The sequence below is a fragment of the Carcharodon carcharias genome, chromosome 20, assembly GCF_017639515.1.
Source record: "Carcharodon carcharias isolate sCarCar2 chromosome 20, sCarCar2.pri, whole genome shotgun sequence".
NCBI classification, from domain to species: domain Eukaryota; kingdom Metazoa; phylum Chordata; class Chondrichthyes; order Lamniformes; family Lamnidae; genus Carcharodon; species Carcharodon carcharias.
In genome coordinates, this window is record NC_054486.1 from 64,817,167 (window position 1) to 64,829,935 (window position 12,769).

At 41.9% G+C, this 12,769-nt stretch overlaps 1 protein-coding gene and 1 long non-coding RNA gene across 5 annotated transcripts in view; one reads left to right on the forward strand and one right to left on the reverse strand.

Moving 5' to 3' along the window:
* Positions 1 to 12,769, reverse strand: part of LOC121292167 — a 73,738-nt gene that overhangs the window by 44,876 nt on the left and 16,093 nt on the right. The window lies entirely within an intron of this gene.
* fermt2 (FERM domain containing kindlin 2) overlaps positions 5,530 to 12,769 on the forward strand; it is a 132,045-nt gene continuing 124,805 nt past the window's right edge. For all 4 annotated transcript variants that reach the window (XM_041213802.1, XM_041213803.1, XM_041213804.1 and 1 more), the window contains exons 1-2: positions 5,530 to 5,916; positions 6,822 to 7,026. In XM_041213802.1, coding sequence (XP_041069736.1) covers positions 6,870 to 7,026 — 157 coding nt within the window. In that variant the 5' untranslated portion in view covers positions 5,530 to 5,916; positions 6,822 to 6,869. The remainder of the gene's footprint in view (positions 5,917 to 6,821; positions 7,027 to 12,769) is intronic.

Below are 12,769 nucleotides of genomic sequence, written 5' to 3' on the forward strand. Positions count from 1 at the left end.
AATGGATGGTAGGGCACTCAAGGTATAGCTCTAGTGGGTTTTTTTTTATTTATTTTTTTTTATATAATGGAAATAGGTGGGAAAAGGAAAATCTTTATAATTTATTGGGAAAAAAAAAAGAAGGGGGAAACAGAAAGGGGGTGGGGATGGGGGAGGGAGCTCACGACCTAAAGTTGTTGAATTCAATATTCAGTCCGGAAGGCTGTAAAGTCCCTAGTCGGAAGATGAGGTGTTGTTCCTCCAGTTTGCGTTGGGCTTCACTGGAACAATGCAGCAAGCCAAGGACAGACATGTGGGCAAGAGAGCAGGGCGGAGTGTTAAAATGGCAAGCGACAGGGAGGTTTGGGTCATTCTTGCGGACAGACCGCAGGTGTTCTGCAAAGCGGTCGCCCAGTTTACGTTTGGTCTCTCCAATGCCCACGCAAAAGATGCAACACCTGCCCCTTCACTTCCTCTCTCCTCACCGTCCAAGGACCCAAACACTCCTTTCAAGTGAAGCAGCATTTCACTTGCATTTCCCCCAACTTAGTCTACTGCATTCGTTGTTCCCAATGTGGTCTCCTCTACATTGGAGAGACCAAACGTAAACTGGGCGACCGCTTTGCAGAACACCTGCGGTCTGTCCGCAAGAATGACCCAAACCTCCCTGTCGCTTGCCATTTTAACACTCCACCCTGCTCTCTTGCCCACATGTCTGTCCTTGGCTTGCTGCATTGTTCCAGTGAAGCCCAACGCAAACTGGAGGAACAACACCTCATCTTCCGACTAGGGACTTTACAGCCTTCCGGACTGAATATTGAATTCAACAACTTTAGGTCGTGAGCTCCCTCCCCCATCCCCACCCCCTTTCTGTTTCCCCCTTCTTTTTTTTTTCCCAATAAATTATAAAGATTTTCCTTTTCCCACCTATTTCCATTATATAAAAAAAAATAAATAAAAAAAACCCACTAGAGCTATACCTTGAGTGCCCTACCATCCATTCTTAATTAGCACATTCGTTTAGATAATATCACCAACTTTAACTTTAACACCTATGTGTTCTATTGTACTATTGTCGTTGACATCTTTTGATGATCTGCTTCTATCACTGCTTGTTTGTCCCTGCAACCACACCAACCCCCTCCACCTCTCTGTCTCTTTATCTCTCCGCCCCCCACACACACACCTTAAACCAGCTTATATTTCAGCTCTTTCCTGGACTCGAACTCAAGTTCTGTCGAAGGGTCATGAGGACTCGAAACGTCAACTCTTTTCTTCTCCGCCGATGCTGCCAGACCTGCTGAGTTTTTCCAGGTAATTCTGTTTTTGTTTTGGATTTCCAGCATCCGCAGTTTTTTTGTTTTTATTTGAAGCAAAATATTTGTTCATTTCATTCCCCATTTCCTTATTATCTACTATTAATGCCCCATTCTCACTCTCTAGAGGACCAACAATCACCTTACCTACTCTTTTCCTGTTTAAATGCAGTAGAAACTCTTGCCATCTGTTTTTACATTTCTGGCTAGTTTCTTCTCATACTCTAATTTCTTTCCCCTGATTAACCTTTTAGAAATTCTCTGCCGTTCTTTATATTCTGACCAATCATCTGACCTGCCACTCATCTTTGTGGAGTTATATGCTTTTTCCTTAAGTATGATGCTTTCCCTAGCTTCTTTAGTTCATCACAGATGGTGAGTCCTCCCTTTAGAATTTCTCTTTATAGTAGGAATATACTTATTCTGAGTATTCCAAAATATCCCCTTAAATGTCTGCCACTGCTTTTAAGTGTTAAAGTTCTTCTTACAGCGGTTCTTAAAAGTCCTTCCTCTCAAATGGTGGGAAAGTGGTTTTTTTGCTAGTAGCTCCTTTCTCATGATGATTAAAGTCCATTTTGTTTTCATGTCCTTGGTTAAAAGATGGCACAATTGACTCTGTCTGGGAAACTTTGTCAAGACAATATTGCTGATTTCTGATAGCCCCTCTGGGTTTTGAATACCTGCTGGTATCAATTGTGGACTCAAAAGAAATTTTGTCACAATGCTTTTTACCCTCTGGATTCTGTATTTCCTTTGGCTCTTCTTCAAAATCAGTGTTGACTTTTTAACTCAGTCTTTGGATAACCCTGTTCAGATTTTAACTTCTGATCTTCATTTTCTTTCATGGCTGTAGATTCATTAAGGTCCAGGTCAAAAAAGAAATACTCAGCCAAACAAACCTTTGAGAAATCTTTCCCAGGTTTACACACAGGATTAAGATTTCCCTGCTTTCAGAAGTTCATTAGAGTCATATTGATGATTAGTCAAGAAATCTTGGTACTCTTTCTTTAGCGAGTTTCCTTATAGCTTCGAACTCCTTTACAAGAACAACGGCTTAATCCGTCTGAAGTTTCAGTTTTTTTTTCCAAAGCTTTAATATGCCTTCGTAGTTTTAAAATAATTGTATTCGCCAGATTCAAATTATTCTGGTTTACCGTACTGTCCTTCCTTGTGTGTTCATTCGCCTGGAACCCTGCTGCCTTATTCAGTTCTGACTCCTATGACTTAGAGTCTACAGGCAAGTTCAAAGCAGAGTCAGTTTGTTTGCATTTGATTTTAACTCCTTGTGGTCAATCTGAGGGGTTATTGTCTCTTCCATGTTAAAAGTTTGAACTTTTGACTCTTTAGGCACCCTTGAGTCAAGCTCTTGTCTTTCACAACAGATTCAAAGGCAAGTATATGTTCTTCTGAGTTCATTAATGGGGTCATTACATCTGTATCTTGAGTTGAAACAGTTCTTTCAATAGCAGGATTACAATTAGAGCCTGATTCTTTGAGTACATTGTCAATTTCAGTAGACCTGCCTCCCATCCCAGGAGCTGGCAACACCTTATCCCCTGAGAAGTCGTTTCATAGTATGAAATCAATATTACCAATAGGCAATTCAGACACTACTCCAACAATAACAGAACCATTGACTAAGGCACAGTTTAAATTCACTCTACACAATGGAACAGGTAAACAATTTCTATCAATAGCCTACACCAATACTCTTTTATTTGGTGAACTCTCTGTCGAAAAAATCACATCTTTTGACAACATCAAGCTATGTGCCAAATCTGTATCCCAAAGGATAGTTATCATACGGTAGAAAAATGGAGTTGCTTCACCCTCAAATATAAAACTCCCGTAATCTTTTATGCTCCAATTTACATCCACTGTAAATACATTAAATAGTATTGCTTTGTCACCAGCTCCATCTACTGGCACAGCATTCTCCGGACAAACACTGGACACACTCAAAACAGCTACCTACTCTTTCTTGGACTCGAACTCAAGTTCTGTCGAAGGGTCATGAGGACTCAAAACGTCAACTCTTTTCTTCTCCGCCGATGCTGCCAGACCTGCTGAGTTTTTCCAGGTAATTCTGTTTTTGTTTTGGATTTCCAGCATCCGCAGTTTTTTTGTTTTTATCTCTGTGTTTAATTGACTGCCACTGCTCTTCAAGAAATGCCTACCTCCTTGAAGAAGTTCTGTTCCTCTCTGCGACAAGATTTCCGTATCTCTCTGTTGTCTTGCTCACCTTCGTTGCTCTCCATTTCCCTCCTACGAACTCTTTCTTGGACTCGAACTCAAGTTCTGTCGAAGGGTCATGAGGACTCGAAACGTCAACTCTTTTCTTCTCCGCCGATGCTGCCAGACCTGCTGAGTTTTTCCAGGTAATTCTGTTTTTGTTCAAAACAGCTACATGTCTGGTTTTATAACAATAAGAATATATTATTCTCCTTGAATCATTTTTATCTCCTACACTTTCTCTTTCATTACTCTGAGAATATGTCTTTTCAGTTCTACCATCCTCATCGTAATTAATGTTATGTTCACTGTCAGATCTCTGATCTCTGCAGCTTCTTATATTGGTTTGCAAACAAAGGTTTGTTGTCACCCAGGTATTTGTTAGATAAGTCATAAAAATAAGTTAAAACTGCTGCCTTCCTGATATTTGAAACTTTACAGCCTTCCAGATGGGATTTGATCCCTAAAGGAATACTGATATTGATTTCCTCCACTAACAACATCTCGCCAAGGTTTTCAAAATCTTGCTCTAACTTCATTGACCTATATTATTTCTCTAGCATATTCCACTAAAGTCTGATTATGTCTCATCAAGTTTCTAAACTTATGTCTATAAGTTTCTGGAACTAGCCCACACACATTGAGCACAACAATCTTAACTATGTCATAATCTGCAGACTGATTGTCAGAAAGAGTCAGATAAACTTCCAATGCTTTTCCTACAAAACACTTTGTCCAAATTTCTTGTGGCCATTGTAACTTTGCAGCAATGTTCTCAATTGATAAAAAAAACCTCGTTTCTTTCCTCACTGAATCTAGGCACTAGGTGAATATCCCTATGACATATCAAAATTAGGAGTTAAAATTGACCCTTCATCAAATTTCCCTCTCATTCCCTGATTACATAATCAAAGTCTTTCTCTGTCCAATTCAAATGTCTTAGCTTCCCACTCTCTTTGAAATTCTAATTCAAGTTTTCACAATTTCCTTTCTCTTTCTTTGTCCTCTGTTTCGAGCTTAAGTTTTTTTCATTTCTTCTTTTTCAAATTCAAATTTTTGCTTTTTTCTATCTCTTTCCAATTTGAGTTGCTTCATTAGCAACTGAATCGTGGCTAACTCAACCTGTGCCTTATCTGGATTACCTTTTCCTTCCTCAATGTTTAAATGTTGAGCCAATAGCTCAACTATTTCTGCTTTCATTGTGCCTACTTTCAACTCTATTTCCAACTTTTTCTGCCACTCCTTTTAAATTAAACTTTATTTTCAAATCTCCCCATGGCGTCACACCATCCTGTCTCTCTAATGTCCCCCAACCCTACAATATTCTGGAATCTTTGCGCCCCTCTAATTCTGGTCTGTTGAGTATCCCCGATTTTAATTGCTCCACTATTGGTGGCTATGCCTTCAACTGCCTAGACCTTAAGCTTTAAAACTCCCTCCTTAAACCTCGCTACCTCTCACTCCTCAAAGATTACCTCTTTGACTGAGCCACTTTTACTCTCTCCTTAAGTGGCATGGTTTTAAATTGCGTTTGGCGATGCTCCCGTGATGGTTTACCATGATAAAGGCGCTATATAAATGAAAGTTGTTAAGCATGCAGACCTTCATAAAGCTGTATTTCTGTGATCAGATGGGCCCACAGATCTGCCCGTTTAAACAAAATTAAACCCGCCTAGGCTCAATCCCTTCCAGAAAAATGCCTGCATTACAATGTATATAAACTCTAAAAGCTGGGTATGGTAATTGTGACAAATGATGAGCTGGAGATTGCGCTTTCGGAAAACTAAAACGGAAGGGTAAAAGTAGACTTTTTAAGGTGAAACCTAACAGCTGAGGGTGCATTTCCACTGAAGTTTGCAGGCACACAAATGCTAACGGGAATACCGTCCTGTGTGTGCATATAATATCCCTGGAGCTCGAGGCCCGGATGTGCGGCGCTGCTTCTTCTCATTTCCATAAAAGGCAGCGGAGGCTCGGCTTCATTGTTGGGAGTGAAGGGATCCCGGTGGGAGCGAGAGAGCAGAGCTGGAGTGGGGTGGAAGCGGGACTGGGTGGAGGCAGACACACAGACAGAGACAGACAGGGGGGAGAGACGGTGAGTTTGGGACGGGCTCGAGCGCAGCCATGGACAGGCAGCTGTGAGCTGGAGCTGCTGAGATTGAACTTTGAGGCCAGTCCGAGTGACGTGTTTGAAGTCCAGCAGAGAGAGAGAGAGAGAGAGAAAACCCAGGATTGACTCCATTAAACGTCCAGCAGGGAAGCGAAGAGCCGGCAGTTCGGACACTTCTTTTCCTGCGCCTACACTGTGGGGAAAACTGTTAAATTGTATCTCTCCCTCTCTTCCCATTGCTGGGCTACCGCCAACATTACTTCCAGTGGATTCTCTGAGGTAATTTTATTTCTGCATCTTGGCATTATTTATCCTGGAATAACTGTTGCTACCGAGCAACCCCCCCCCCCCCCAAAAAAAAAATGTTAGATCTTCTGGGCCACACTCGGTGACTTTGACTCAGCCTCCATTCAGCTTCGGGGACTCTGGTCGGGCAGTGAAGGGGGAGGGGAGGAGGGGGGGGGGAGATTTTTTTTGGTGGGGGTGAATTTGCAGTGAAGCGGTCTCCTTAACCATCTGGATGCAGTGACAGACGGGGAGGGGTCTGACACGATGGGCTTCGCGCTGAGGATGGTTTGTAAAAAAAACGGAAAGCGCGTTTAAAGACGCCCAAGGTTTTCATTGTATTCGAAGCCCTTTTCCCCTCCGCTGCTTGTTTATACCGAAGGGTTTTTAAAAACCCGTTTCAAGATTGTGATCCGCAAAATCATAAATCAGCTCCTTCCCGCAACCCCCCCCCCCTCCTCCACCCCCACCCCCAATTTTTTTTGAAGTGCAGTTTGTAATCACACGCTGGATTAGCAGTAAGATCACAAACATTGTGAAGCCTCATTTTGTTCTCGAGAATGTGTAACTTTACATTTAAAAAAAAACGATTTCAACAGGTTTGCAGTACTGCCGAGAATCAAACAGTAATTTGAAGCCCTATAACGGAAAATGTATCGCAGTGGAAAGCCCACTCCTTGCAGTTAGTTTGTACGTGCAAAGACCTTCAATTCGATTATCTTTGACTCCTGTGATCTGTGTTTAATCTACATTGGTTGCAAGATCTATTTTACTTCACGTCTTGCTGTGCTGTCACCATATGTTGCACGGGTGGGGAACTGAATGACATTATTCGTTTATTCCAATAGCCGATCATGAGCTTGCCCTGACTATTGTTTAATTATTTTTTTTTTAACCAGCTCGCTTAACTCTTTCACCGCTTCCCCACCCCGGGTAAAAAAATAAAAATGGCTTTGGACGGTATTCGGATGCCGGATGGCTGTTACGCTGATGGGACGTGGGAACTCAATGTTCTTGTGACCGACCTGAGCCGCGATGTTTCCCTCCGAGTGACCGGAGAAGTGCACATAGGTGGAGTGATGCTGAAGCTGGTGGAGAAATTGGGTAAGTCCTGATTTTAGTGGGTGTGTCCTCACTTTTGCCAATCCCAAACACACAAAAAAAATAATAAATCACGCATGAATGTTGTCGACACAGCGGTTGCACCGATGCCTTGTATGGGTTCTAGTTTAGACCGATTGATGCACTGGCGGTGGTGAGAGAAAATTTCACAATGTTAAGCCAAACCCCCGTTTTCCTTTCTGCTGGACTGCTGCCAGCCAGGGTCTGAATTATGCTGAACTTCACCAGGAAAGGGTAAAATTCCCTGTATGTTCGTGCAAATCACGAGAGCGCTCATTTCAAGAATTTTGTTTGTCGTTCAGTGGTTTCATGTCCGATGGTAAATGTTGGATAAATGGGTTCAGAGATTCCCAACCCACCAACGTAAAGAATTTGTAAAATACTAATCGATGTCTTGTAGCATTTAGATTTACAAAATTCTGGTCTTAAACGTTTATTAATGGTATATCTCAAGGAGTTGGAAAGGGTCACTGTCGTTATTTATACCATGGCTTGTATTCCAAGGGCTAACTCGACTCTGAAGCTTAGTGGATTGTATTGTCTTATCCTTACCATAGGCCTTTCCTATTACTTCCCTAATACATGGCCAGTTGTCTTGTTTAAAAATGATCATAACTGATGTGTTGCCTTGTTTAAATTCCAAATATCAACAACTTGTGTTTATATAGCACCCTTGACATGATAAAATGCCCCAAGGTGCTTCACAGGAGCATTGTAAAGTACATTTTGACACCAACCCTATTAGGGCAGATGACCAAAGGCTTGGTTTAAAAAGATATGTTTTAAGGAGCATCTTAAAGGAGGAAAGAGGAGAGGTGTAGGGAGGGGACTCCAGAGGTTAGGGCCTTGACAGCTGAGGGCACAGCCATCAATGGTTGAGTAACTAAAATCTGGGATGCTCAAGAGGCCAAAGTTAGAGGAGTGCAGACATCTTGGAAAGTTGTGGAATTTGAGGAGATTTACAGAAATGGGAAGGTGTGAGGCCATGGATTGGTAATGAAGATGAGAATTTTAAAATCGTGACATTGCTTGACTGGATGCCAGCATTGGTCAGCAAGCACAGCGGTAGTGGGTGAACAGGACAGCACAAGTAAAGACACGAGTAGATGGCTGGAATTTTATAGAGGGTGGAATGTGGGAGGCCAGCCACAAGTGCATTGAAGTAGTCAAGTTGAGAGGTCACAGTGGCAAAAATGAGGGTTTCGGCAGCAAGTGAGCTCATGCAAGGTTGGAGTTTGGCAGTGTATTGGAAATGAAAATAGATGGTCTAGTGGCATTATATGGTCAGAACCTAATCTTGGGGTCAGATATGACCGCAAGGCTGCAAACAGTCTGGTTAGCCTCAGACAGTTGCCAAGGAAATGGATGGAATTTCTGGTGGGAACCAAAGTTAACTGCTTCCTTCATCTTTCATCTTGCCTTTTTATATTAAATGTCTTTTCTATAAGACTATAAGATGTAGGAGCATAAGTAGGCCATTCAGCACATCAAGTCTGTTCCACCGTTCAGTGAGATCATGGCTGATCTGATAATCCTGAACTCTACTTTCCTGCCTTTTTCCCCATAACCCTTATTCCCTTACTGATTAAAAGTCTGTCTTTCTCAGCCTTGAATATACTTAACGACCCAGCCACTACAGCCTCTGCGGCAAAGAATTCCACAGATTCACTACCCTCTGAGAAGAAATTCCTCCTCATCTCTGTTTTAAATGGGCGACCCCTTATTCTGAGATTATGCCCTCCGGTCCTAGACTCTCTCACAAGGGGAAACAGCCTCTCAGCATCTACCCTGTCAAGCCCCCTAAGAATCTTATGTTTTAATAAGGTCGCCTCTCATTCTTCTAAATTCCAATGAGCACAGGCCCAACCTACTCAACCTCTCCTCATAAGAAAATCCCTCCATCCCCAGGATCAACCTAGTGAACCTTCTCTGGACTGCCTCCAATGCCAGTATATCTTCCCTTAGATACGGGGACCAAAATTGTTCACAGTATTCTAGGTGTGGTCTAACTAGTGCCTTGTATAGTTTTAGCAGGATTTTCCCTTTTTATACTCCATTCCCTTTGAAATAAAGGCCAACACTCCATTTGCCTTTCCTATTAACTGTTGAACTTGTATGCTAGCTTTTTGTTATTCATACATTCTGTTATGTTACATACAATTTTTATTTTATGTAGCTTGGAAAAGCTAGACTAACACACAATAGATTTGCTCTTTTTAAAGTTAAGTGGCTTCATAGGTAGCAATGTAAACTCCTTCGTAGCATGTTTTATCTCTAAGGAGTCTTTGATATGTGAATGACTAGCATAGATAAGCAATTGTAAAGAACTGGCATAGATAAGCTTCTGTGAAGGGCTGGAATGCTAATAAGTTTTGGTTGTGTAGAAATAGTTACTTTTTTATTGTTCTGTTAAAACAATGGGATGTAGAGATTCTGGATTGGAGACGCATATCCTAGAAGATTTCAAGAAGAGGAGCACTACAGCTTTTATTGTAGGAATGGAAGGGTCATCTTACATATATGACGAGCTATCCTGAAATCCGGGTAGTGTGTTAATGCTGCATTTAAACAGAGGGTCATTCAATCTGAGGACTATCTGGCTACACAATACTGCACAGAAGATGGAAAGTTCTCCATAACATGCATTCCTACAGTGTGAGAGGGGCTAAGATAATTTGATTTGGCAGCATAGGAGTGGTATTAAATGCCCACATGCAGGGTAACAAGAGAAGAGTAGAAATGCTGATGTAAGACACCTTTTTAGAAGTCTTGGACTAGTACAGCATTTTCAATATGTGTGTCACAGGAAGGATAATCAGGAACTAAAACACTGAGATGAAGCTGTTGTAATAAGACTGTTAGTCTCAAGAACACTTGACGCTCGACACCATCCAGGACAAAGCAGCTTTCAATATCCATTCCCTTAACTACCGATCCAGAGTGGCAGCAGTGTTTACTATCCTAGAAGATGCAGGGCAGTAACTCACCCAGGCTCCTTTGAAAGCACCTTCCAATTCTGTGACCTCTACCACCCAGAAAGGCAAGGGCACCAGACACATGGGAACACCACCACTCCAAGCCAAACACTATCCTGACTTGGAACTATACTGCCGTTCCTTCACTTGCTGGGTCAGAATCTTGGAGCTCCCTCCCTAACAGCACTGCGGTTGTATCTACATCACATGGGCTGCAGTGGTTCAAGAAAGTGGCTCACCATCACCACCTCGAGGGCAATTGGGTGTGGGCAATCAATGCTGGCCAAGCCAGTGACACCAACATCCCGTGAAAGAATAAAAACACTTGGCAGTATAGTCATCTGGGAAATTGGGAGATTCCCTGTGTATCTGCACAGTACTGTTTCATCAGCTGTCGCCTTTTTTTTGAGAATCCTGTGTTCTTTCAGTGGAGTCATTCTACCTCTGTTAGCTGTTCAGTGGAAGATTTGTTAATTAAATGTATAGGTGGCTTGTGATGCTTTCCAGATACTAGGATAAAGGATATAATGGTGCAGATGGAAACTTTCCTGATGTGGCTGGGAGAACAGTCAAAAATTGTGGTTCATGTAGGATCCATCAGCTTGGGAAGTGTGGTTAGAGGTGTTGCAGGATGCATTTGAGGAATTGGGGAGTAGATTAACAACTCGCTGCTTCTGAACACGTTACTATGTTGGGATGTTTTACCATGTTAATGGTGTTATATCAATGCAAGCTAGTTTTTGTGGGATTCTTGAAATCACTTGTTGTCATAAAACTAAACTAAGTTGGTGCTTCAACCCAGTGCTTGAGGAATGTGCTAAGATTTTTAGGTTCCCAATAAGTTAGAATGATCTTTGGGGCAAGAAAAACTGTGTAGATGATCGGCTTCTCCTGGTCTGACTGACTGACTGGTACCAGTTTCCTTGATGAAGCCCACAGGGGCAGTGGCAAATATTTGAAGTAGTAAGAGGGGAAAATGATGATTGGGGTTGGGGGGGGGCGGTGAAATATGAAATCCGAAAAGAATAGAAGCTGGCTGTAGGAAAGAGGGGATGGTAGGTGCCAATTTGAATGCAGGCACTAGTGTCACAAATCAGCAAGAAGAATAAATATGATTACATAAGTTATTCCATAACTCTCAATGAGGATATATTTCATTGAGGAAGAAGGGCTCTACCAGAAGGGTGCACCTTCTGTGGCTAACTAAAGAAGTTTGAGTAGTATCAAACTGAAAGAAAAGGTGTACCATGAAATTGGAGTAAGAGGGAAAAATAGCAAAAAAATGCCAAAATGGACAGTAAAAACTTCTACAAGTACATGAAAAGGAAAAGAGTAGCTAAAGTGAGCATTCTCTCCTTAGAGGGTGAGATTGGGAATTAATAATGGGAACCAAGGAAATGGCAGACTTCGAACAAGTATTTTGTATCCATCTTCACAGTAGAAGACACAAAATGCATCCAAAGATTAGTAGGCAATCAAGAGGCAAATGGGAGGGAGGAAAAGTAATGGGAATACTAATAGGACTTGACTGTCAAGCTCCCTGGACCTGATGGCCTACATCCTACGGTCTTAAAAGGGGTAGCTGCAAAGATAGTGAATGTGTTGTTTGTAATCTTTCAAAATTTCCTAGATTCTGGAAAAGCCCCAATGGATAGAAAAACCGCAAATGCAACACCTTTAGGAAGGAGGAAGACAGAAAATAGGATACTATAGGTTAGTGAGCCTGATGTCTGTCCTAGGAACATAGGACGTAGGAGCAGGAGTAGGACATTTGGCCCTTTGAGCCTGCTCCACCACTCACCAAGATCATGGGTGATTAGATTGTGGTCTCGATTCCACTTTCCTGTCTGCCCCCCATAAATCCTTGACTCCCTGTCTAAATCAGCCTTGAACAAATTTAATGACCCAGCCTCGACTGCTTTTTGGGGAAGAGAATTCCACAGGCTAACAACCCTCAATGAAAATTTCTCCTCATCTCCACCTTTAAAAGGAAGACCTCTTATTCTTAACTGTCCCCTAGTCTCCCCGGTTCTAGTCTCCCCCAGAAGAGGAAACATCCTTCCGGTATCTACCCTATCAAGTCCCATCAGGATCTTATGTTTTAACAAGATCGTCTCGCATTTTCCTAAAGCCCAAATGGGAATAGACCCAACCTGTTCAATCTTTCTTCAAGATAAGCTCTTCATCCCAGGAATGAGTTGAGTGAACCTTCTCTGAACTGCTTCTAACACATTATACCCTTTTTTCAAATAAGTAGACCAAAATTGTACACAATACTCCAGGTGTGGTATCACCAGCCCTGTACAGCTGCAGTAAAACTTTCCTTACTTTTATATTCTATTCCCTTTGCAACAAACACCAACATTCTATTTGGCTTCCTGATCACTTGCTGTACCTGCACTTCAACGTTTTGTGATTCATATATCAGAGCATCCAGATTCCTCTGTACCACTGAGTTCTGCAATCTCTCTTCATTTAAATAGTATACTGCTCTTCTATTCTTCCTGCTAAAGTGATGAGTTCACATTTTCCCACATTATACTCCATCTGCCAAATTTTTGCACATTCACTTCAAATGCTGGAATCTATTAGTAGAGAGGTAGTAGCAGGGCATTGAAAACCATAAGCAGAGTCAGCATGCTTTTGTGGAAAGGAAGTCATGTTTGACAAATTTATTGGAGTTGTTTTGAGGATGTAACAAGAAGGGTGGATAAAGGGGAACCAATAGATGCTGTGTATTTGGATTTCCA